This window comes from Protomyctophum bolini (assembly GCF_963924005.1).
Source record: "Protomyctophum bolini genome assembly, chromosome: 5".
Lineage (NCBI taxonomy): Eukaryota > Metazoa > Chordata > Actinopteri > Myctophiformes > Myctophidae > Protomyctophum > Protomyctophum bolini.
The window spans coordinates 38,464,687-38,491,384 of NC_137866.1; the positions used below are offsets into that span (position 1 = coordinate 38,464,687).

The 26,698-nt window shown below is 44.6% G+C and overlaps 1 protein-coding gene across 6 annotated transcripts in view; it reads left to right on the plus strand.

The window, feature by feature from the left end:
* LOC308316348 (serine/threonine-protein kinase WNK2) overlaps positions 1-26,698 on the plus strand; it is a 51,908-nt gene that overhangs the window by 17,578 nt on the left and 7,632 nt on the right. For 3 of the 6 annotated variants that reach the window (XM_080764914.1, XM_080764916.1, XM_080764917.1), the window contains exons 3-26: positions 449-621; positions 1,733-1,953; positions 2,217-2,374; positions 5,165-5,253; positions 5,472-5,691; positions 9,838-10,102; positions 10,218-10,333; positions 10,732-11,562; positions 12,230-13,393; positions 13,492-13,530; positions 14,461-14,628; positions 16,447-16,764; positions 17,044-17,087; positions 18,394-18,553; positions 19,085-19,201; positions 19,784-19,960; positions 20,244-20,295; positions 20,973-21,071; positions 22,774-23,426; positions 23,865-23,913; positions 23,990-24,084; positions 24,479-25,095; positions 25,382-25,611; positions 25,993-26,220. In XM_080764914.1, coding sequence (XP_080621040.1) covers positions 449-621; positions 1,733-1,953; positions 2,217-2,374; positions 5,165-5,253; positions 5,472-5,691; positions 9,838-10,102; positions 10,218-10,333; positions 10,732-11,562; positions 12,230-13,393; positions 13,492-13,530; positions 14,461-14,628; positions 16,447-16,764; positions 17,044-17,087; positions 18,394-18,553; positions 19,085-19,201; positions 19,784-19,960; positions 20,244-20,295; positions 20,973-21,071; positions 22,774-23,426; positions 23,865-23,913; positions 23,990-24,084; positions 24,479-25,095; positions 25,382-25,611; positions 25,993-26,220 — 6,283 coding nt within the window. The remainder of the gene's footprint in view (positions 1-448; positions 622-1,732; positions 1,954-2,216; positions 2,375-5,164; positions 5,254-5,471; positions 5,692-9,837; positions 10,103-10,217; positions 10,334-10,731; positions 11,563-12,229; positions 13,394-13,491; positions 13,531-14,460; positions 14,629-16,446; positions 16,765-17,043; positions 17,088-18,393; positions 18,554-19,084; positions 19,202-19,783; positions 19,961-20,243; positions 20,296-20,972; positions 21,072-22,773; positions 23,427-23,864; positions 23,914-23,989; positions 24,085-24,478; positions 25,096-25,381; positions 25,612-25,992; positions 26,221-26,698) is intronic. The other 3 variants (XM_080764915.1, XM_080764918.1, XM_080764919.1) reach the window with 3 other exon arrangements.

The following is a 26,698-nucleotide window of genomic DNA, read 5'->3' on the forward strand; positions in this document are numbered from 1 at the left end:
ATGACGTGTCTGGTTTTTATTTAATAATCACGGATACATCTGGGTGGTGCAAAGCTAGTGTGAACAGGATCACATCTCACTGGAACAGCGAGAGTCTGAATCACTCGCTGTTATTATAAAGGCTGGCTGTTATTCCTTGAAGAAGCCGTTGCCCTGGATTCCTCCCAGGTGCTTCCACTCCTTGGCTGTCTGTCATCAGCCGGGACATTACACAAGATCCAATTATAGTAGTCGTCTGCACTGAGGTGGATACACTAATTGCATACATGTGTACGTACGCATGCATACGCACACACAAACAAGATCAAGGGAATTAACAACTCCGAACAATGTATGTACTGTATTATGGCAATAGTTATCATACCTCTTTCACTTGGCCCTTTATCTTATTTCCTGCCCCCCACCCTCCTTCATCTCTCACTCACTCACTGTCCGTCTCTCTCTCCAGGATCGTAAGTTGTCCAAAGCGGAGCGTCAGCGCTTCAAGGAGGAGGCGGAGATGCTCAAAGGTCTCCAGCATCCCAACATTGTGCGCTTCTACGACTTCTGGGAGTCTCCCCTGAAAGGCAAGAAGTGCATTGTCCTGGTGACGGAGCTCATGACGTCAGGGACACTAAAAACGTGAGTGTTGTGCTGAAGATGAGAGGCAAACGCATGACTCACACACACACACACACACACACACACACACACACTCACACACTATCTCATCGCACAAACAACCATTGATCATCTCATCGCACATGTACAAAGACGACAACCTGCAGGAAATGGATTAAGACAATTTTGCCATGGAGGGTAAAATGAAATGTGTAATTTACACTCTTCTAGTATGACATAAAATGTGCCTCTTTTAGTAAGAATATGTTGTGTAACTAGTATAAGTAGCTTTTGTTAGGTAATACTGGTAAAGCAATTAAAACTCTCATGTAGGTTTTAATCCACTTTGTTTTTCAGTACTTGCCTATTGGCAATTGTGGGTATTTTACACTACTGCAATTTCTTGGGACTCTTGAGTTTCCGAACGTGTGCATATCGGAAAATAATTAGCTTGATTGTTGGAGGGTGGGTGTGTGGGGGATCAGTTCTTAGCATCAGATGAGTATTTTATCCTGGCATTATTGGAGGGTGGGTGTGGGGGATCAGTTCTTGGCATCGACCCAGCATCAGTTTATGTTCGGTCCTTTCTCTCTCTCTAGCTACTTGAAACGTTTCAAAGTAATGATGCCCAAAGTGCTGAGGAGCTGGTGCAGATGCGAGCATGGAATCGTCTTCGTGTTTTAGTAAGCACGCGCTGTGATTGGCCAGTGCACTTGTCTTGTGCAAGGACGCGCTGTGATTGGCCAGTAGCCTCTTTGAGTGGCCGACGGGGAAACGTCCTCGCCAGAACATGATTTACTATTCTGTCCATATCGGGTCGCAACTCGAACGGGGCCGAGTCGGCGAAGCAAACTTCGACACGGCAACTTGCACGCTCGGCGGTGTCTCTCGTGGCTCAAGTTCGATTGAGACGGCACCCCTCTGTCGCGGTTCAAAACTGTGCTTTATCCCCTACTACCAGGAGGGGGCGTTACCATTTACTCAAATGCGAAGAGGATTCCATGCTCGCGTTGTTGGAGGGTGGGCGTGGGGGATCAGTTCTTGGCATCAGATGAGTGAGTATTTTATCCTGGCATTGACCCAGGTGTCGGTGCACCCCCACAGTTATGTTCGCTCCTTTCTCTCCCTCTAGATACTTAAAGCGTTTCAAAGTAATGAAGCCCAGAGTGCTGAGGAGCTGGTGCAGACAGATCCTGAAGGGTCTCCACTTCCTCCATACCAGAACCCCGCCCATCATCCACCGGGACCTCAAATGCGACAACATCTTCATTACGGGACCCACGGGCTCAGTGAAGATAGGGGACCTGGGTCTGGCAACACTCAAGAGGGCATCGTTCGCTAAGAGTGTCATAGGTAGGAGACTCCGTCAAGAGCACCACGGTGCAAAAATGACGCTGGAACGAACATTTGGGTAAATGGCAGATATATAAATAAGCTCACAACTTGTTGTATTGAGTTGATGAGTTGTGAGCTTGTAGTTCTGCTATTTTCTGCAAATGTATTTAGGTGTAGAGGGACTAATGGACGAGGCCTAGGATAGGCCCCTGGGGTATTTCGGTTAAGTACAGTAGGGTTTAAGTGGTTAATGACATGCCTACTGTCCCCATTTTCTGCAGGTACCCCAGAGTTTATGGCCCCGGAGATGTACGAGGAGCACTATGATGAGGCTGTGGATGTCTATGCCTTTGGAATGTGCATGCTAGAGATGGCTACTTCAGAATACCCCTATTCCGAGTGTCAAAATGCTGCTCAGATCTACCGCAAAGTCACAAGCGTGAGTTCCAACTTCTGTTTTGTACACCACCTCGACACATTCGCCAGAACTGGAAAAACTCCCAGAACACTGCTAATTTCCATAAACCAAGTAATAATATACTGTACAGCAAATAATTGCGTTGTGTTACCGTGAAACTTAATGAGCACATTCAAGGTTTCTGGAGGATAAACAATAACTATTTGAGTGACCTCATGATTTGTCTCCAGCGCCACTCTCAAAATGTCAGCTTTTTACATACAGTAATATGCTGTATCTCCTAATCAGTTCTACAGGCTGTGTTTTCCAGTTCTGTTTGGGGGTTCCTCCAGTAATAGATAGACCTACCTCTCTGTTGAATTTTTGTGATTTCCATTTCTTTCATCTCTAGAGAGCATGTCTTGATTCAATTATTTCTGGTTGCTTGGGATAGATGATTTTCTTCTCGATTTGTCCAATTCGTCCAGGTCTTTCTTTTTGATATATGTGCCCAGCATGGGTTCCTAAATTCTGTCCTCTAAAACCTCAGGGATTGACTCCTTATCTTAATCACTGAAAGTTGGTATGGCTGAATTGAAATGACCCTAGGTGTATCCAGCCATGATTTAACAGTTTAACTACTACTACCATTGGTGAATTTAAATGATCCTAGGTTTATCCAGCCATGATTTAACAGTTTAACTACTACTACCGTTGGTAAAAGACTCGACATGAAAAATGCAAGGCCTTTAGGGCAGCACTGGCCAGCTGGCCGTGTGACAGAAGCTGGATTACACTGTGTGGTCATAGAGAGTCAGTCTTATGTCATTCTTTTGAAAATGGCTTTTTGAATTGTATTAACATAACTAATTAAGACAACTTTAAAAATCTAAATTAAAAACACAACTTTAAAAATCTAAATTAAAAACACAGTTGATTAAGCACTAAGTACATTAGTCCAGCTATTTGACACTAATAAACGGATGTGCCACAATATGGACTCTTGGAAAGGAGGTCCACTTGTCCACAGTTTTGTAGATGAACTTCAGGCTCTGTTGCGTTGTCTCACAGTCTGCTGAGCACAGGGAAAACGGTTTTCAAGTCATGTGATACTTCCTGGTTTGTTGCAAGGTATTGATTTCTCACTCCTGAGACTTGGCAGTGTTGGTACCTGATAGGTGAGTCATTCACCGGCTGTTGAAGAAAGGCTCTGTATGCCCATTTAAATGGCATGCCAACTGTCTCTCTGCATAATAATAATAATAATAATAAAGCTTTATTTATATAGCACCTTTCAAGAACAAGGTCACAAAGTACTGAACAACAAGAGCATAGAACATCTAAGGCAACAGCAAAAACACAGAATAATGGCACATCGGTGAAAAACATAAAAAGGTGAAAAAATACATCAGAATATACAAAGAAATCGCAACAATAAAGGATTAAAAGCAGCTTTGTAAAAATGGGTCTTGAGGAGTGATTTTAAAACGAGGAACCGAGTCGGCAAGCCTGATCTCCAGTGGCAGGGCGTTCCATAATGAGTGTGCGCGGATTGCAAAGGCCTGATCGCCAATAGTCTCTTTTTGGCCTGTTTTTATGGTGCATAGTGCATACTGTACTCTATTGTTACTGACTGTGACTGCCTTCAGGGACTACTGTGGAATCTTAGTATAGGAGACTGATCAAAGAGAAATCCTGAAATACTGTATGCTAAGCTTTGGTACATACAACAGTTCGGCATCAGCAGGATTTAGCCTCTTCCCCTGAAGCCAGTTCTTTCTCAGATGCAAGAAGTGGCTCTCTATAAGAATTTAATGAGCTGACAATTTTGAAATTGCTTCACGCCAATAATGCTCTGCTATGAAGACGGTATTTGAAATAAAAAGGTCATATTTTGAGCATTATGATTGGTTACTTGCCACTATCTTTACTTTTTGTTTTGTATAAAATAAGATTCCCTATTGGGGAAAATTCAGCCAGTTATTCAGCCAGCCGCCAAAAGTCAGCGGTAAGAGTGTAATACAGGACAGGTATAGTTAATAGTAATGAGTCACTAACCAAACCAAGATGCATACAAATAAATACAATTGTTTTACTCTGTAAAATAGTTTTAGTTTCTGTCACTAGACATCTGTACTGGGTTTCTGAATGAATGAAAACATACATACACATACATAGTACATACACAGCCTATCTACAATAATGTAATAATTAATGTATGCAAGGCTAGTTTACTTGTAAGGCACATTTCATCAAGGTAATTCAAGGTGCTTTGCACTTTTAATTCTCTTAATGTTTTGTGTAAAGTGCAAAGAATACATAAAAGGTCATTTGCATAATGTTTTGTGTAAAGTGCAAAGAATACATAAAAGGTAATTTGCATTAAACAAAGTTATTATCTGTCCATGGCAGAGTCGGATGACTTTAACGTGGCTGTTCAAATTCAGATCTAAGTCCATTTCTGGCTTGGGTTGTGGATTCTAACCGTGTCGTTTTTAAATTTAAATTTAAATTTTTGTATTATTATTAGATTTCGATATTCTATATATTTTTAGATTTTAAGAATGATTAGGTTCTGTAGTGTACATCTATAGCCAGAGTCAAAGGTTGGAGTCGGTAATCCAAAAGAGCAGGCCGTGCCAGAGCAGAAAATTGGTAATCCTGAAAGAACGGAACAGACGGGGCAGGTCTTAGCTCTCATACGGGGGCCAAGCTTTGGCTGCTGGCACCAAGGAATGTCCAAGTCTCTGTGTGCTAAGGAGGCATGATATTGTTATTATTCCCTTCCAGTTCACAGCACGTTCTCATTGTCTTGCTTTGATGTTCTCACAGGGGGTGAAGCCAGCCAGCTACAATAAAGTCATAGATCCTGAAATAAAGGAGATTATAGGGGAGTGTATCCGCCAAAAGAAAGATGAGAGGTGAGTGATTACCCGCCATTAATCCATCAAATATTTTTTTTGGGATCATTCTATCAATTCTATGCGATTTTTAAATTGGACCATAATAAGTAATAAAGTATCAAATAAAATTATGTTAATTGCTCATCACAAGTTGAACTGAACCAGAACAGACGTCTTGAAATTGCTTATTATCAAGCATGAGTTGATTACATTTTCTGATGATTGACCCTACCCAGGTACTCCATCAAGGATCTACTGAACCACGCCTTCTTCGCTGAGGATACTGGTGTCAGGGTGGAACTGGCTGAGGAGGACGATGGGACAAAGGCCTCCATAGCTCTCCGGCTGTGGGTTGAGGACCCCAAGAAACTAAAGGGGAAGTACAAAGAGAGCGGCGCCATCGAGTTCAGCTTTGACCTGGAGAAGGAGGTCCCTGAGGGTGTCGCGCAAGAGATGGTGAGTCAGAGGTGGCTATGTACAGAGCATGTGATACATGATGCTCCTTTACCAAAGGATTTGTTCTTTTAGTTTTATTGATCTGTGTTTCCCACACACACATTTAAACATATTATGCAGGACGGACGAGTACTCGAGAGCTTTCTTTGTCCACTGAAAGTCATGTCACAGGAAATGGCAGCCTACAGGTTGTCTGGACAAGGCAGATAAAATTACATTTGAGTCATAATGGTGTTTTTGTTTTAGTTGATTGTGATTGCATGCATGTCTCTCTACCCCTCAAGTTTGTAAACATTTCCCAGTAGACCAGGACATGAGTACAGTAAACAGTAAATTAGCTTGCTGACTATCCCACTGTATTGCTGTTATCCCACTGTAGGGCTGTAGGGCTTACGAATACTGCTCGCTGTGTTTTCACTTTTGCAGACAAGATAAGTATCCCACTTTTCGTTAAGCAGGTCGATCTTGTTCCAAATCATGTTTAAATCAGTGATTTCATAAGGAGGTAGTCTTGCATTCAGACGATTAAATAGCTGTCCAACCTCTGTCACTGGAGCTGTTGATGTGCGAAGATGGGTCTTACCACGCGAGACTAGGGGGGGAGGAACCTTGTCGTGTTCAGGGAAAGGGAACACTGATTTTAGTTCACTCAGTATCCTGTTTATGTGCAATTTGAAACCGTGTTGACCTATTCCGTCCACCACAACTTGCCAACGTGGATGGCGCGCTAGTCTATACTGAGGCCATTGGCTACTTGCCGTTGGCGGCACTAGCTTGCATAGTGGCTTGCTCTGACACATCTCACAAGCCTTCAAGGCATCACTGTCGTTGTGCTTGCCTTCATGTAAGTCATGCATGCTTAACCACTCTTTTTTATCACTTAGAGTTTTATTCATTTTTTCAACAAACTGCACGAGACAAAAGAGAAAAATAAATTACATCATATAATCCTAGACATTTTCCGTTGTTCCTCATTCCCCCATATCCTTAGTCTTTATGTTCGGTCTTTGTCCTTGTTCTTCCTGCAGTCTCAAACGATGTGTCAATTTCTCCATGAGATATGTCTTGAATCATCTCTTCCCATTGTGCCTGTGTTGGAAGTTGCTTAACCGCTTTTTATTCAGTTTAGTTGAGGGTAAAACAAAACGAGCACTCCTCCTACCTCTGGCCCATCAAATCTAGCATTAACCACCTCGTAATATTCTGACGGACCGCTCTTGGGTGTGTGTTGGCAATCATACTCATTTTTTCACATGTCCTGGTCTTCTGGGTAATGTAAAAACGTCTTGGTAAATAAAAACAAAATCCTCCTCTCACATTTACTGTGACATACATTATGTTTTAGTCACATTCATTATTCCTTGTGTGGGGCTCAGTGAAATGTTTTCCGGGCATGGCATGGCAATGTGTGTGCCAACAGTGCCTGTATCTCATGATCAGGGAATGCGCCCACATGCAGATGGCCAGTGATAAGCTACTGCGCATTTCCAGGAATCCGGTGATTGCGCTACTATTTTCTTTATCTTGCTTTTCCCCAGTGGAATGCAATCAGATAAGATGCTCTGGCTGAGAGAAATGTATACTCCAATAAAGTTGCACATCTTTCTCTCTATTTATGGTTATATCTCATCTAACAGTGACAACTCAGATTAACACACGTTGACAAATGTTTTTGAGAGGTCAACCTTTGGTTTGACACATTTAGGATATGTAGGATTTGTAATCGTCGATGAACTGGCAGGACTATCTGTATCTGAAGGAGCTCACACATCTATTCCACCGCATATGATATATGAGCATCTAGTCAGCCATTGTCAGATGTTACTAAAGCACTGTTTCTCAACCAGTGGTCTCCGGACCACTAGTTGTCCATGCCATAATTACAGGTGATCCATGGTAAAGTGTTTCTTTATCTAATTTAAGAAACAAATTGAATTTGCTTGGGGCGTAGTGAGGTGTTAAAAAAAAAAAAAAAAAAAAAGGTTTAAATAAAATGATGACTTTTAAGGGCTTGATATATTTTGTTACCGGTAATTCTGTGCACCACTGCGACAGACTGTGACCGTGTAGTTCTGCTATTTTTGGTGAACAACACGGGCACACAACCATGTTCAACCAATTTTTGGCGGGAACCCCAATTTGGTGTTTTAAACATTATGTTATAATTAAGCTATTGAAAAATAGCAGATCTACAAGCTCATAGCACGAGTGGCGCACTATGAACTTGTAGGTCTGCTATTTTTGACAAATCGTGAAAATGTGCCTCAAATCTTTCAGAAAATTGTCATGATTTAGATTTTTTTTATTTTTTATTTTGACGTCATGCCACCGGTGGGACAACTTTAGTTTTTTTCAACAAAGGTTCATGTTTTAGGTTGATATGAGTGAAAGTAAAAGATGAGTGTAATTTCTTTTTAATTTGCTGCTTTCTTTAGTTTTAGGGATTTTAGGTGTGGGGGGTGCGGAGCCTTTCGAACATTTACAAAATGTAATGGCAATTTATTTTTTTATTATTTACTATAGTCTTACTAGACCCCAAGAAATTACATATGGCTACAAAAGATCACAGCATCTACTGAATGTGAAGGTAGCCTACTGGGGGAAGCCACACTTTGTGTCATATGCTCGATATGTCAGTTTGACACATTCAGTAGATCTTTTGTGGCCAAAAAAAGAAATCGCTATATAATTTAGTAAAGAAACGCATATTTAGCCCCATGCTCAAATGCCCCCGCCCCCTGTCAAAAACAGCTAAAATCCCTAAAAAAGAAAGCTGCAAATAAAAATAAAAAATACATTCACCTTTTACTTTCTCTAATAACTTAAAACATGAACATTGGTTGAAAAAAACTAAAGTTGTCCTTTAACCCATTCGGGGTGGGAACCCCTTTTGGTGTTTTACCCCTTCAGGCTGGGAACCCATTTTGGGGTTCTGTACAGCATGTACAGTATTAAAAAAATTACAAAAAACTTATATATTTTAATAATGAAAAGAAGGGGAAAAAAAGATGGTGATATGCCTTATTTACTAATTAGATTACTATATTGTCGTAGGGACTGGGGAGGTGGGGTCACCGGGGTGGTCCTTTGATGATTCTAAATATGCTGGTCCAGAGCTGAAAAGGAAAACGGATTGAGAGCCACAGGAGCCCCATGTCGGAGGGGTGTGCATGTACAGCCAAAGATACGTTCTGAGAAAGTGGAGTATTAGATGTGAAGATATACTATATTGCTTTTGTTGATGGAACAGACCTCTCCCTGCTGTTGTAATGGGAGTAAAGCTTCTGAGATGAGAATCAGCCAGCTGACCCGTTTCCCATCCTTCTCTTTATCTTGATCCCTTTTCCACTCCGTATTGGTTCAATGTTACTCCATTTATGCTTTGTCTTCTTTGTAATTGCGTTTCATGTCTTCCTATCTCTTTATATCTGTCGGTCAGTGTATCAGTCTCTCCCCGGCTGTGCAGTTCTGCCTCAGCCTAAATAGTGACTGTGGTGAAAATGCCAGGGCTTGGTTGTTAACGGATGATGTGGGAATGACAGCAGACACTGAGGGCTATACGAGCACAATGAGACTGCACAGTCAGCAGCATGTGCCCATCTCAGATCTCCCTGATGACTAATTTCCCAACAGACGGAGAGATTCAGGTCATCTTCATAGACGGGCCTCCTGTCTGCGGCCGTGCACCTACATGCTATTTGCGGATATGGTGTCATATTGCTATTTTTTTTATTATTTAGGTCACATTCTAACATGTTTATAACATTTTAAGTGTTCTGTTATACATTATAATATTATGAGGCTTATGTATAGTAATGCCTATAGATATGGCGAGTGTCTTTATATTCTATTATAGTAATTTACTACACCTTTGTACCATTTTAGATATGATAGTTAGTTGTGTCTTCCCCTTAAGGTTGTGAGACAAAACGACAGGTGTGTCCTTTGTATAATTGGTGGGTAATGTATAGTGTCTGGTGCAATATTATAGTTTGAGGTAACATTAGCAACACTGCCAGTTAATGTTGGGAACCAACTGAATCCAAGCACTGAATCCAAGTCTCTATGTTGCTCCCTCTTTTCTCTCACGTATTCAACTCTAAAAATATCCCATTAAGCCGTGCATGCTTTCCCTCTTTCTGTAAGGTGGAGTCTGGCTTCTTCCATGAGAGCGACGCAAAGACTGTGGGGAAGTCGATCAGGGACCGCGTGTCGCTTATCAAATGGAGAAGGGAGAGAAGTGCGGCGGCGGCGGCGGACCGAGGCGAAGGGGCACTCGGCGCACAGACGACCCTGACTCACGGCTCCTCCGCCGCGGCCGCACCGGCTGGGCAGCTCCCACCGCTGGAAATGGAGGGAACCGAGCTGGACAGATTGTCCAAGCTGCCCGCTAGCGCCACCTCTGTGACATGTAAGGATTTCCCCCATGCCCTCTGCTCCGAGACACACAAGCCATCAACGTTGTTTGTTTTACCTGTTGCGCTACACAGAGTGACCCTTTGATCTCTGTTGTTACACCCCTGCAGCAGACAGCACGTTCGACAGTGGTTTGGGCTCGGCCGTGTATTCAGACTCCCACAGCAGCCAGCAGAGTGTCCTCTACCAGTCTCTGCACGAGCCCATCACCATGGCAACGCAGCAGGTCTGTACCGTGAGCAGAACACATGCAGGCCCCATGCACACACACACACACACATGCGCACACGCACGTACAGTGCCACACACAATGTGAAACAAATTACTGGACATGTGCATGAAGGTCATTAAGTGAAAACAAGCACTGTGCCCACACAGATCCCCGCAGGATCATTACCCCACACAGAAGCTTAGCAGACTCTCGGCACACATCAGCCCTAATTAACATAGTCACATACATTACACATGTATATTGCATGTCCATATCCATCCCTGGCAAGTGTGCAAACATACCACTTTTGGTTCTACGTTCCTGTTCGTCGTCATTCCATCCTTTCGTTTTGTTTTTGTGATAGTGTGATGTGCAGTAACATCTGTTTTGCTTTCGGGTTGCTGTTGGATCAGAACCCGCACAGTGGTCCCTGTTTGGCCTCCTGTGAGAAGCGTGAGGCTTGGCAGGGAGCTCTGGGCCCACAGCTCAGGGCCGAAATGGGCGCCATGGCACGGAGAGGAAGTGCCCCCGTCATCGACAGTCTGGGAGCCAACCGCATCGCTCAGTTCCAAGCCCTCATCCGAGCCCAGAACGTGAGATCCATCAGCCCCGTCCCCGCCACCTCTGAGAACCGATCGGAGCTCGGCTCCACCGAGGTCCACTTGGAGGCAGAGGACGGGTTCCCCTCCCAGAGCGATTTGCCTCCTCTGCGGTCGTCCACTCCCGTCCTCTCGTACCTAGGGGCCCGTCGCCACAGCGACACATGCACACACGCGCAGCCAGTGGCCGCCAGTGGGTGTGCGTCGCCGGCCACTGGCTGCGCGTCGACATCGCTTCCTGGTGGACGGAGACACTCTGACCTCAGCAGTCTCCTGAGTCTGAACTCTCAACACCACCAACACAGCTCTCTGCCTAGAACTCACATGTGCCATGCGTGTGTCTCTCTGTTGCTCCATCACCATCTCTCCCCTGTTGCCAGGCCAGCGCATTCCTATGCATGTGCCTTCAGACACCACCACCACCACACCACTGGTGGGTCCGCAGGGGCTAAAGGTCAGAGTGACTGTTCAGACTTCTCCCTGTTGCAGAAGTCTCTGTTCAACATCATCAGCCGCAAAGCAACAACCCCCTCTAACACCTCATGCGCCCAGGGCCCAGCCCCGCTCCACCCACCCCCCCAGCGGCCTGCCCGCCGGGCCAGCTACTGTGCTGGAGAGCAGCGAAGCGCCGGGGCTGAGGGAGTGGTAGGTTCTCATCGGCGACACCCCCTGTTGTCCTCCGCTTGGGTAATCCGACGCTTGCATAGCCGATACCTCCTAGCCTGTAGGAGGCACAGCACTGTTCTGCATGGAGCCAGTCTGATCTCCTGTCTGCTGTCTGCACCTTGCTGCCTTTTGAAGGCCTTGCTGTCTTCGTAGAAATCACTAGTCTTAATGCTTGGGAGAACGTGGGACAACTGTTGCAGATCAACTTCATGTCCTGCTGACTAATGACATTAACAGTCTGTCTTTCTGCTTCACTGACTAAGTGCCCAGCTGTGTTTTTAGTTGTTTTCTCCTCCCTACCTTGGGATTGTGTAGATCCCTTGACACTGCTCTGGACAGATGGCCACTGGTGGCACTAGGAGCAGTGGCCGTCTAACCTCTTTCCTCACCACCTCCCTCGCCTTCCCTCCTTCCCTTGTGTCTTCCTTATTTTAGTGCACACCTGTTGCAGCCTGCTCATTGTGGAGACGGATGTTTTATGAACTTATTTTTATTCCTTCATCCTCTCATTATGTTTACATCCTGCGTTATTCATGCTGTATTGAGTGTGTCATTTTCTGTAGCTTTTGTGGCCCTTTGTCATGGGCCCAGCACAGGTCTACCCCAAGAGATTCTAAAATAGTTTCTTTCTTTCTTCCTCACTCAGGTCAACACTGCAGGCCTCCAGAACCAACCTTCACTCCAGAGCCTTCATTCCTCCAGCCCAGCTCATCATAGTACTCTCCAGTACATCCAGTCTGGACATAGTCATCCTAGTCCAACCCTACCTCCAGCCGGTCTACCAGTTACTGCATCCAGCTATGCTGCTCCAGGTATGCCACACGCTCAAGCTGCATCGGCCGCGGCGCAACAATTTGCACAGAACTACCAAGCACCGTTTCAGCAGCAACAGGTGGCGGCTGCAGCGACGGGATACCCTGGTGCTCCCGCGTCCATGCCTGTCCAACAGACTGGACCTACAGTGACAGTAGCAGCAATCACCATACCACTGCAGCAGCCGTCGCAGAGCTACCCTGTTGCCCACTGTGTGCCCACTGTGGCAGCCACTGCCCAGTGCCTCCCTACCCAGGCTCCTGGTACTGTGGCAGCCACTGCCCAGTGCCTCCCTACCCAGGCTCCTGGTGCTCCTCAGCAGGTGTTGCTGTCTAGTCATCAGGCTGGTCAGACTTCCTCCTCACCGACACATTACAGCAAACCAATCCCACTTCAACAACAACAGCACCACCAACAACCCTCACAGCCAATCGCTCAATCTAATGTACAGTACACCCAGCAAGCTCTACAAGCTCATGTTCAGCTCGGTTATTATGACCAGCAAATGGGACACGTTATGCAACAACAACAGCAAATGGTGCCTAAACTTCAGTCTCAGCATAGCCTTCAGACCTCTATTCATCAACAACCAGCCCCGATATTACTACAACAACAACAACACAGCCACCAAGCAATGCAGAGTTCAGTTCCATCGCAGAGCCAACAGCTAGCCCAGCCTATATTTCAGCAGGTTCCGGTCCCTGCCTCGCAGCCCTATCCCACGTCTGCTCCAAATCCACAAGTCCCTCCAGCCCAGCAAGTGTACCTCGCTGCAGGTCAGTCTGATATCCCCTCTCAAAGCAATGCGCCCACTTCCACTAATGTGTTGCAACCACAGATGGGCCAAGTGCCAAGCCAGTACATGCCTGCCCAGTCTGCTGCAGTGGGGCAGGCCTATTCATCTCTTCCTCAACAAGCTGCAACCCCGCAGACCTACCCAGGATCAAGCCAAATGGTGACGGCCCAGAACCTTCCGTTGGCACCCATGGCACAACAGGTGAGTGTACAGTGATGATCATGAACTTCAACATCATTCATCTAGCCATTTTTTGTTCCCCCAGCTCTGACCCTGTTCTTTCTTTCATTTCTCATCAGTTCCATCCCCATCTCTACACCACAGCTTTCCTGAACCAGGTAGAACTCCATTCCTCACAGCACACTTTGTCACAGCAGTGCCCAGTAATTATGTTGTTGTAACATAAAGATGCAAAACAAAATGCAAACTTGACATGAGAAATATTGTTTGTTTATGACAACATAGCTACTGAGTTCTGGAACTGCAAACATTATATTTGAATAAGTGTTGCTGGCATAACTCCATCTACTGCGACCGTGGATGGAGAAGGGGAAAAGTGTTAAGGGCACGGTCACACATGAGCCAATTGAATATTTCACCTCTCATTCACTTCCATTCAATGTGAACGAATAGGCAAATTAAGAATTGACTCTGTGTGGCAAAGCAATGTTGCATCTTGCCCTGTGTAGACTACAGCATTGGTAAACTTTTCTTTGACTCCACTTTGCTGTAATTAGCAGTAGTTGTCTTAGTGAGCCAAGATGAGACCAACAACCACATCTACTCAAACTACAATGCCAACAATAAATAAAATGAAAAGTATACAAGCTCACAACGTGATGTAAGCATTTTGATCAGCCATATTTTTATTTCTTTAAAAATGGCTGGTTTTGCCCTGGTGTTGACCTCGACTTGAGACAAATATTAGGATTGCCTTTTTTTTGGTGCGTGGACGTGCCCAAATAAACAGGAGTTTCCTCGGAAACCGGCCAACACAGAGCTTACGGAAGCAATAATGAAAACAATAACTGTGCTGTTATCCGCTAAGCCCCGTGCGTGCCCTGTGTCGGCAGAGCAGTGGAATTCAGAGCTCTGTGCAGCAGATGCATGACAGGATGGAGAGAATGTAAAAGCCATTCTGGTCTGAGTCAATGGCAGGAAAAGAACAGAGGAGGGGTGGGGTGTGTGGCTGTAACCAGAGTCCCTTCCATCATCCAACTTCCGGTGCATTTCTCCCCCCTTCTCTTTTGATGCTTTCTGCCGGTCAGGGCATTTCACAGTTCGGACAAGATCGGCAGAGTCACAGGCAGAATTTTAACCAATCCGCATCCCATTATGCACTTCCTCCTCAACCGTCATTGGTTCAGGCCCCTGTCCATCACCAGGTCCATCCCCTGCATATCTCCACCGCGCTGCCACCAACACACCCATCCCAGGTATACGCGTGTAGAATCACTCACGCTTATCACAACCATTTCCGTTTTCTTGAGTCTGATTTTTAGATTCAGTGGATGCCTCAGCAGAAGATAAGGGATTTGGACATTGTTTAGCCTCTTGACTCACACAATTTTAGGTACTATACTGTAAATAAAAACAGCCGAAGCCTACCCAGTACCCAGCTTGCTGCATAGCAGAAATGGAAAATCCAAAATATATTTAAAGATATTTTAAAATGTATCTTTTCGTCTGGCAATCGGGTGGCGCAGTGGTAAAGCCTGCCCACCACAACCGATGTTGTGGGTTCGAATCCACCATGGTGCATCCGGCTTTGTCTGGCATCTGTGCGAACACAATTGACCATGTTTGGGAGAGGGAAGCTGGGTTGGAAGGGTGATATTTGTGAACAGGGGGTGATGGGTCGGAGTAGGACGAAGGCTCTACCTAGGAATTGATTGAGCTAAATTGTGGGGAAAAAAGGGGGGGGGGGGAAATAATTGTCTACTTGAAATTTAGGGGGCGGGAAAAGTATCTTTTCATCAACGGAATTGACAAACCGATGAAGGCTACAGACGGTAGTATTCCAAGACTGTGGAAAGGTTGTCTGGCTTGAGAGACTAGATTTCGCTTGATGCACCATCCTCCTACTTTCGAACCTTCTCTTAATTATGCTATGTCTTCCTATTTCCTCCTGTTTCTTCAGTTCCCTTCACAGTTTCCCTCTGTCCAAGCGATGGTGGCTATGACAGACAGTGACTCCTCCTCCTACCCTCAACCCTGTCCTGCTCCTTCACCCTACTCCTCCTCCTCGACCTTGACCCCTCTGCCTCCGATCTTCCTCTCTCCTGCCAAAACCGTCCCTCTAACGGTCCCTGTGATGGCGGCTATGACCGACAATGACTACTCCTACCCTCGACTCTGTACCGCTCCTCCACCCTACACCTCCTCAACCTTGACCCTTCCACCTCCGATCTTCCTCTCTCCTGGCAAAAGCGTCCCTGTAACCCCTTCGGTCTCTCCCCTCTCCCCCCTGCACATAGAAAGCGCTTTGGCTCCCCCTGTCTCGGTGCCTCTCTTACATTCACCCACACCCTCACTAGCTATGGTAGGGCCCCCATCCCCACAACCCCAGCAATGGTGTCCCATTACCCCTCAACACACAGTGTCTCATCTGCAGCCTGCACTTATGGAAGCCCTAGTCACGCATGGCATGCACGCACACCCCACCCCGTCACAATACACACAACCGCCCCCTGTCACCAGCGCTCAGCCTCTGAGACAGGTAATTATTATGGCTGCAGTATAATGCACGTGTTTACCAAGAAGGTGTGAATCGAAACGAACTAACTAGTTGTGTGTGTTGAGGGTGGATTTGCTGTGTCTCGGGTGTGAGCCTTCACTTGATAACCTATTTTATATTGTGTATGCTTCTGCACAATCAATGTGCGTCATGTCACCAAAGAATCGAAACAAAACAAAAACATCCTGTCATCTGTTTTTTGGGTGGCATTTCAAAACATGTTAACAATATGCACAGCTTTCTATTACTGACAAAGGGAATTTGTTTGTGTGTTAAAATGAATGCAATGATAGAGATGAAAACAACATGCCTTAGTGGTAGTGTGTCATGCTGTTGCAAAAGAAAAGTTATGTTTACTGTAGTTCTATACCTAATAGCTTGAAATGGGTTAACAACATTAAGGACAGTCATTAAAGCTAATGAAGTTACGATCTTTCTGGAGAACGAATCCCTTCGTGGTGACTTGCATAAATGTGTTGACTGCAAATCAATTTTATTTCTGGCTTCCTTTATGCAGGTTCCACAGCAGACCCTGCTCAGCCACCCAGAGCCAAAGCCTTCTGCTCAGCCGGCCCAACCTGCAGTCTTTACCCCACCTGTATTGAATGGGCACGACGCTGGCACAGCCGCTGCTGCTCAATTGGACTCCACCCAAAACTTGGGCCAGATACCTCCGCAGGCCCGGCATCAGGCCCAGAGCCACGTTCCAGCGCCGCTGCCCAGTGACTCTCGAATAGCATCATCAGGGCCTTCCAGCTCCAATCTGACTCAGCAGAAACAGGCCGCCGCTCCCTTGGGGGCTGTGAGTCAGAGCACAACAGAGAGCAACCTGGAGGTATGGATAGATGTGGTTTCATTCCTTTAGGCTCCTCATGGTTAATTCATACTTGGTCGTACAATGGTGTCACACGCTGAAAATGGCTGATCTATGTCAACTGGTAGATCGGCTATTTTCAGCGTGCCATGACGTATAAATTGGGCTTTAACACCTTTCCTCTTCTCTCTCTTGTCAATTCTGAGTTACCAGCATCTCACAATGAAACGCCTGACACTTGATATGATCCTTTATTTCCCCCTGGTTGTTCATATTTTCTGCATTTTGTTCTGTCTGTAGGATCAAGCTACCGAGAAACAGACAGCAGGACAGAGCTATGACAGGTACCAGCTGTTCTCAACTTAGAGAGGTGTCTGGATCATGTGGTGATTTTGACAGATGCGTGTTAGATGTGGCCAGTCTAGACCAACTCTGAACCTTGGACAACATTCTGATTTCATAATTTAGCCTTTACTAAACCTACTGTATTTAATTTTACTTAATTTTTTTTTTTTTTATATATTTTTGCGGCTTACGCCTTTTATTGGTTTTTTGAAGGGACAGACAGTAGGCTGACAGGAAACGGGAGAGAGATGGGGGAAGACATGCAGTAAAGGCCGTGTCGGGCTCGGGAGTCGAACCCGCGGCACACTGCGACTGGATTACCAGTCGGGTGCCCAGACGGTTACGCCACTGCCTGGGCCGAATAATACATTATTTACATAAATTCTAGACAGACGGGTAACGGGTAGAAAGAGATGGGGAGTGACACGCAGTAAAGGTCGTCTGGATCGGGATTCGAACCTGTGACGTGCTCTCAGACTGCATCAGAGGCTGTGGAATGCCACCAGGCGCCCTTCACTTTATGGTTTAAAATAATTACACTACATAGATTCTGATTTGTTTAAATTAATTACAGTACATAGATTCTGATTTGTATTTTCTAGTTTCAGTCTTCAGCAGCCACAGTTACTCAACTACATTCCTTGATAACACTGTAATGAATTGTGAATGCAGATGTCACGGTACATGTACACAGTTTACTTTATGAGTTAAGTTTAAATTTCTCATGTGGTTGTGTAAAGGTTGACCTAATTGTTTTATATGATAATTGAATTTGTATGTTATTTGAACAAGTTCTTAGAACATCCTCCTAATTCTATTTGTTATTTGAACAAGTGCATAGAACATCGTCCTAGTTCTGTTTATGTTATTTGAACAAGTTCTTAGAACATCCTCCTAATTCTGTTCATAAGCTCTAATGAACTTAGCTTAGCTGAATTACTTTCCGTCCAAATCCTTGAATCAATGACACTCCCTGCGTCGGGATAAACATTTTGCAGCAGAATGGAGACTCTTGGGGCCTATCGTATCGTATGCCCCATTTACTTTGTCTTGATCCATCTATATTTGGATATGCCCACTGCCCAGGCATATTTAAACACAACCGTGTTCCTTTTACATTAGCAAGAGGAACAGAACATTAAGTATTAAGCACAATAATATTATTTGGTCTCAGACAACCACTGAAGGCTATAACAAAACATTTGGAGGCCCGGTTTTCCACTGTGTTTTGCAAAGGTAACTCATCCAAGAAATGAATAAAGCACTGATCTGTAAAATTGTCTCCTCCTTTCTTCACAAAACCAGCATCAACTCTGATGCCACCTCAGGAAAGGAGTTGAGTGATGGCTGCGAAGGCACATACGGACTGAAAGGTGAAGGGAAACATCGCAAACACCACCGCAGGTCTACGCGCACCCGGTCCCGTCAGGAGAAGATCAGTAGGCCGAAACTCAGCATGCTAAACGTGGGTACCTTTGTTTTTTTTTGGACTTCAAATCACATATATATACTTTACATTGCTGCCAACAATTTCCCAAAGCATACCAGTTTTTTTCCTACCTTGGAGGGAGCTATTGATTTCTATTCATTTTAGATTTGGTTACAAAATAATATTGCAGAGACCAGTAACTTGCTTAAAATAGGTAATCATCACTCACAATGAACTTGGCACGGTTGCCCTGTCAGTCACAACACATTTGAAGACCCACATGCTATGACAGTGGTAATGGTAAAACAAAAGAATGGTGACATGAATGGAGAAGCGGATACAAGGGGGTTTACACTATCACCTGAAACGTTTGAATATAAATAAATAGGAAAGTCACTATATAAAGTCACTTAAATCTAAAAGCGGAGTTATCCTTTGGAAAATGATCAGCAAATGACAAGCATAGTATACATGATTTTTAAAACTAACTAAAATGTATGCTGCATATACTGCACTGTAGCAAAGCATATTAATTGGGGTGATGAATGGTGTTGCTCTTCGGTACAGGTATGTAACACGGGTGACAAGATGGTAGAATGTCAGCTGGAAACCCACAACCACAAGATGGTCACCTTCAAGTTTGACCTGGATGGAGACGCACCAGAGGAGATCGCTACATACATGGTATGCATTTGACTAACTGGTGAAGCAATCTGAGTAGTTACTACTTCAATAACATTTCAAATGTCCTTCAAAAGTATAAACTGCCCGCCTCCCAGCTCTCTGTGAGATGATCTTTCAAATACCGGTAATTCTTTCAAGTCACTAAACTGCCAAAGTCCCAGTGATTCTGTTTATCACTGCAATGCAGCATCTCTCTCTCTCTCTCTCTCTCTCTCTCTCTCTCTTTCTCTCTCTCTCTCTCTCTCTCACAACCACTCCCCCTCTGGCTGGCTCTCAAAGTAAGTTCTTAGTATTAGCATATTTATTTAAATATCAATATTAAGTCATAAAAATGCTCAGTACCATTATCAGAGGAAATTGGGTTACACAATTATGAAAAAACTCCTCTTAGAGAAATCGCTCTAAAATCTCTCACAGAAAGACTACTGTAGAAATGAGAACTTTCTGCATCGATTTTCTCCTCTGTGTGTTGGACAATCGATATCAAATTGCACATGGGCATTGAACATATGCAGCGACTGGCCAAATTAGAGAATTTTGGGGGTTCAACCGTCATCTCCCCCGTCCTACTACCCGTCACAGGTGGAGAACGACTTCATCCTGCTTCTGGAGAAGGAGGTTTTCATAGAGCTGCTGAGGGACATCATGGACAAGGCAGAGGACATTCTGAGTGAGGACAGGGAGGGGGAGAAGTGCTTTGAGCAACAGGGAGGTGGTCCCCAGCAGAGCCAAGGAGGATCTGGCACACTGGTGACAGAGGTGAGTGAGATGGGGAACTCTTGGCAGGGAGGCGATGCGGCCATCTTAGCCCGGGAGGACCGTTGTCCTACCTTGTGGCACTGTTCGGGATGATTTTGCACAAGAAGCTGCCAACAGTTTGCTGCAAAGACGAGCATTGTTGCTGATATGACACTTTCACATAACTGAATTTGCTATCTGAAAGCCAAGTCCTGTGGCTGTTTATTGAATCGTTTTGAAAGTTGTTGTACATGAATTTGTTAAATAAGCACCTTTGCTGTTTAATAACCACTTTTCTCTTTAGAGTTCAAAGGCTGCCACGCCCAACAGTCCACATTTGGTGTACCAACAGAATGGTGAGGCTTTAGCTCAGCATTTGGCATTCAGGCTGCAACTGCCAACTATTTAACATTTATTTACATATTGATTATTCTTTTTCAGATTTATTTTTATATCTCAAAGAATCAACAATATTGATTTAAATTTGTTATAATCAGCTACATCGATGAGTCTGATTGAACCTTTAATTTTTATACTTTGTTGTACAAAGGTGTCAAAAAGTAATGAAAATAGCCAATTTACAAGCTCACAATGCATAGCTTCTAGATTGGCTATTTTATCTCATTTAGACATTTTTGGTAGCCAATAATGACAAGAAGAAAAAGGACAAAAAGCTGAAAATCAAACCCTCCTTGACTTTGAATAAAAATAGTGTATATACTATATATATATAAAAATATATATAAAAATATATATTTATTTTTAAATAAAGAACTCAATGTATGTGGATAACCACAGGCACAGTTGTTGCTATGGGAATTTGCATTCTTTTGGAGGTCTTTTGTTGTGGCAAAGTATTAAGATGGAAGAGGATTTGATAAATGAGGTGTCAGGAGGCGGAGTGATCTCCGTGTCCGATCGGTTCCCTAGCGATTGGGTTTGCACCCTTCCTATCTCAGTTATTTTGCCCTACAGAGGATGTTATAGTTGTGTGTTTCAGTGTGTTGTGTGTGTGTGTGTTTGTCCTTGACAGTCCTCCACACTGGCAAGCGCTGGTTCATCATCTGCCCCGTGGCTGAGACGACCACACCAGACAGAGAGAACAGCTCATCACATGTCTCTGCAGCCAATGGTACAGTAGGCAGTCTGAATGCATACACCAGTGGTTTGCAAACTTTTTGTTTCCCAAGACACAATCTCAAGGCACACCTCTATCCATATATATGCAAAACGGCGCCTATCTCGTGTTGTAAAAATCGACACATGGTGCTTGTATTAAATAAATAAAATGTTTACCTTTTTAGGCATGCCCAAACTAGGGACACCAGGTTGAAAGTGGTTAGAATATATATCAAAATAAGAATTGAAAAAATCCCCAAAAGATAGCACTTAAAAAAATTCTAATCAAAGGTGGACAAAGTACTCTCATTTCCTCTCAGCACACATCAATAAACAAACGTTGTTTTCAGGAATCAGGTTATCTAATTTCTTTATTGAGAAATTAGTGCGCACAAAACTAAATAAATAATAATATAACTTTTTTGTAAAGTTATATTGCAATAATAATGTGATGTTGTCGCAAAACACCACCTCGTCTTGTCTTATAGCAAATTGTTTGGGAACCACTGGCATAGACACACACACACACACACACACACACACATTGTTTATTAGTCTGATTAACCATTTACTATACTTTGTTGTACAATGGTGCCCTAAAAACAAAAGGCAAAAATTGCTGATCTACAATGTTGCCAGTGTTGTAGAGCTTGTAGATCTGCTATAATCGAGGAAAGACGCGACTAGGAAGCCCTAGGAAGGTGACAAGGGCTTCACAACACGGCAACACTTGCAACAATAGGATGTCTATATGATTGGCCTGCGGATGTTGCTGAGGAAGCGATGTGTGCATTAGTGTTGAGCTGTGTGGCGGTCATTTACATAAGCATGCTGCTGCAGAGACTCTAGGCCTATACCAACCAAGACCACTCCAACCCAGCCGGATGGAAGAAGACAATGAATTAATGCAACCATCCGTCACCCACAGGACCCTGTCCTCTTTGAATATTTTGATTATTTTCGTACGATTGAATAATAATAGAGATTTCCGGATATATAGTATATATTTATTTGAATTATTATATATGGTATATACATCAACAAATCGACTTGAAAAAATATGAATTGTTTTAAAAAATATATATAATCAACTAAATTAATTGATGGTGTGATTATTAAGCCCTATTTTATACATTCTCAAACAACGGTGTCATAGTAGAAATAGTGGACCCACAGTACGTTGAGACCTTATAGATCAGTGACTGTGTCTCAGGATGTAGAGCAGGTCGTCCAATGAACCATGGGTCGGCGGTTCGAATCCCGGCTCCTCCCGACTACATGTCGAAGTGTCCTTGGGCAAGACACTGAACCCCAAATTGCTCCCGACGTGCTGGTTGGTACCTTGCATGGATTTCTGCCCGCAATCGGTGTATGAATGTGTGTGTGAATGGGTCTATGTAAAGCGCCTTGGATAAAGGCGCTATATAAATGCACCATTTACCATTTAATCGATTATAAAAGGTAATAGATTTTAATAAAATAATCCATTTTGGTGGATTTCTTTTAAATGGAGAAAATAGCTGATAACATTTTTATCAGCTATTTTCTCCATTTAAAATAAATCCACCAAAATGGATTATTTTATTAAAATATATTACCTTTTATAATCGATTAAATCAATTAGTTCAATTAACTGTTTGGCTCCTAGACCTCTACTTCTCACAACTTAGTTTTTCTTTGTCTTATCTCTGTTTTGTATGTTTTTGTTGTTGCAGAGTGTGACGTGTCGGCCCCATCCAGCAGCGACGTGTCTGCCCGCCTCCCCCCCAGAGCCCCCGCAGCTCAGAGCAACGCCGTACAACCTCAGGACCCCCATGTGGGCCGGGCACACGTCCAGCAGCCTCAACCCTCCACGGCCACCGCCGCCGTAAGCCGCTACGACTCCCCTCGTGCAGACGAGCCTTGCATATCGGCCATCTCCATGGTAACAGACATCCCGTGCTGCCCGATCGTGCCGCCTGTATCTCTGGATGTGAACGCTGGACATAAAGGGGCAATTGGCCGCTCGTCCTCACCTGTGTCCAATCAAATGGTCAGTCCTACCGGCGAGCCACCCCCACCGATAGCCTCCCATCAACCAGTGGTCCTGCAGCAACCCTATGCCATGGCCATGCAGCCTGGCGCGGTCGCCTCTCAGCCCCAGAGCCCAGCTCACCAGGCCTCGCAGTCCCAGCAGCAGGCTAGTAGCGGGGGGCTGGGGGAGTCCGATAGTGACGTGCCTCGTCGGCTGGAGTTTGTGGACTGTACCATTAAGACCTTGGACGAGAAGTTGAGAACATTGCTCTACCAGGAGCACATATGCAGCCAACCTTCCGCCGCTGCCCCAGACCCCCAGGGTTCCAATGCAGAGGGCAAGGGGGAACTTCTGGTACGAATAAACCTATTTGTGTGTCTGATACATCTGTACCAGCAGATATTTAGGAGCACCCATATAGCTCTCTCAGTAGGGTACTGAGTTGAGTTGACATTGATCAGTGCCCAAGTTTTTGGCAGTGTCTTTGAACACATTCACTGTAGTTTAACATTGACTTTACCATTGCCTGTAATCACTGATTTTACCATCGCCTGTAATCATCAAGACTAATGCTGTGTTCGGGAGAACAGGGAGGGTAACTAAATTACTGCTGTCAACCAGATGTTTTATCATTATCTGATCCTCTTTATCTGGTATGTGTGCCTTGCCTAAAAAAAAGAATCGGGGACTGACTATTCTGACGCCAGGCAATGATAATGGGTTAGCAATGCATACAATCTGATTTACACATGGGAACATTTTGAACCTTGTTTGTCTCTCTTCTTTTTTTAGCCTCAGATTCTTGAACGCACAGATAGTGTGGGCGATTCTGCACTGGCAGGTGAGTGACAAAAGCTGGCCTTGCATTAATCACACTTTGACAAGTGATTTGGATGTTTGTATCACAATACTAATAGTTTTGTTTTCTCCTCCCTTGCCCCAAGCCTCTAATGGGTTATTGAACAGGAGGGATCTGGTTACCGGTTCATATAGCTCGAAAAACCGCTTCCAAGTAAGACTCTACTCTGATAACGCCACATACTGTTCCCCAGAAACTATATTTTGGCCAAGTCCTGACCTTTGGCATTGTCTATCCTGTATTTTGTCCCTGATTGAATTATTTGCTATATAATTAACCACTTTCAACCTGCTGTCCCTATTTTGGGCATGTCATTTTTCAAAAACATCTTCATAACTGTAACAATTTTCAAACATTAAAATAACTCTTAAAGCAACAGAAATACAAGCTCACAATGCATCACGGTTGTAAATTGGCTATATTTGTGCAACATCATACAACAACGCCTAAGAGACTGCACGTGCTGTAGTTTTTAACCTCAACTGCTACACAAGCTACAGCTTAGGGTTTCATGCCCCTTATGAAACAATCTTCTCCGTCTCCCCAGATTGTCCCAACTCCTCCAGATGTTATTTTTCGCTTGGAGAGACCCAGGACGCCCTCCAGTGGCTCTGGAGGGTTTCACAAGGCACAGGGCTCGGGCAGAAGAGAGCAGGGATGCGTGGCCATGGGCAGGTTCTCTGTGACAGCTGCCGAGGAGGGAGACGCGGAGACACCCCGACCTCATGGCAGTAACCGTTACTCCGCCCCTCCCGATTTCTACCGTGCCTCCAGCCCCGACATGACCCCCACCCGCATCCCCCGCGCTCACACCATCGATGCCCCCACCCATCGGCCTCGCCTGTTCCGCCTCTGCTCCGACTCGGCAGAGGACGAAGACAGCAGCGCCTTTGCCCCACCTTCCCCCCACGTCCCTCCCCCTGCCCACGCCCTGTCTGAGCACAGTGGAAGTGACCTCATGAAGAGGGCGGTGGCCTTCTTCCGCCGCTCGGGCCGCAGCAGTGGCAACACGCAGAGATCCGATTCGCCGAGTCGTCCGGCTTTGGCGATGAATGGCCACGCCACCTCACCTCCCGGGGGAGCCAACGCCTATGCCAGCAGTGACAACGACTCCGAGTTTGAGGATACCGACATGAAGAAGGAGTTGCAGAGGCTGAGAGAAAAGTAACACACACACGCAAATGCATGAATGCACATAGTTGTTTCAAGCTTTCTGTCAGTATAAATCCCCAAGAAAGCTCCCACATTGTGAGCTTGTCTATTGTCTAACAACGCATAGCTAACTATAAATCAGACTATAGGGCACTAGTTTATGTGATCATAAAACAGTGCAAAGCTTTAATAGGCATGACCTTTCTGGACCTTTCAAAGAAATATCTTTGACAACTAATATAGGAATGGGGTACAGTTTTTATTAGAGACTTCTTTTCCCCCTGTAATGTTTCATCAGGCACATGAAGGAGATCTCAGAGCTGCAGGCGTACCAGCGGAGTGAGATCGAGGGCCTGTACAAGGACCTTGGTAAAGTTCTGCCCCCCAGTGTTGGTCTGCTGCACGCTGCACCCCCCAGCGGCCGCAGACGCAGGGCAAGCAAGAACAAGCTGAAAACTGGCAAGCTGCTCAACCCCACAGTGCAGCAGCTGAAAAACAACAAAAACAGCACCAATTGTGAGAAGATGGGTAGGTAGGGGTGATTCTCTCTGGAACTGAGTCATGAGAAATTCAGTTTAATTTGATTTTTTTAATTTGATTAATAATCATTACATAAAGATACTAACTGATTTACTCAGTATTAGTATTAGCGTCAAGTTTCAACTTCTCGGGGCATAATTATTTTCTAAATATACGTATATTTAATTAAATATTATTTTCATCAAAGATTAAACTATTGTATTATTCTAATGCAATAGAATATTTTAAGATAATAGTGCATCAATGAATTTTCACACCCCTAGTGCCCACAAATTTGTGCCAACGGTTGATAATATGGTAGTGTCACAGGGGAATGGTATTAAGGCAACCATGTTGACTTGCATCCTCTCCCTGTCTGTCACCACCAAGGTGAGGGCGCCAGTGACTCCAGTTCTCCGGCCAAAAGTTCCGTTGTGTCGGACAGTTCTACGCGCTCCAGCGGCAGCAGCAGTAGCTCCAGCACCCGGCCCGACATCAGAGCACCAGAGATGGTCCTCACGCAGCAGCCCTGCTCTCTCAAGGGCTCCGTCTCCTCAGACAACATCTATGCAGGGCTGCACAGTGACAACATGGCCTCCCACGGACACCCTAGCCAAGGTATATTAGCCTCTTAAACTCTCTATTCTTAGTAAAAACTGACCTGAGTTGCAACTGTACAGTGCACTTTTTTCTCCACTCTATACCAAATCTCTTCGCCAAAAATGGACCATCTACAAGAGATCGGCTAGATCGACTATTTTGGCAAAAGTTCCCCCAGGATAGGCACGCTGTGGTTCAAATGTGCATTTACACACACAAACACACACACACACACACACACACACAAATATACACACTGAGATGCAGATGGAGCATGATGTTCAGATAGGTGATTCTACACAGCCTCATCATTGATGAAGTTAAGGAGCAATGTCACAGCGGTTTGTAAGCATGAGTCAAACAGGTTTGCAGTTTGCACCTTAAAGGATTCTAGACTTGACCACTTTTTAGCTGATTTTTCTTCACACTTTCATTGAAATATCTAATATTCATATACCTTCTGAACACTTTCATTAACAGCCTTGTGTTACTAACT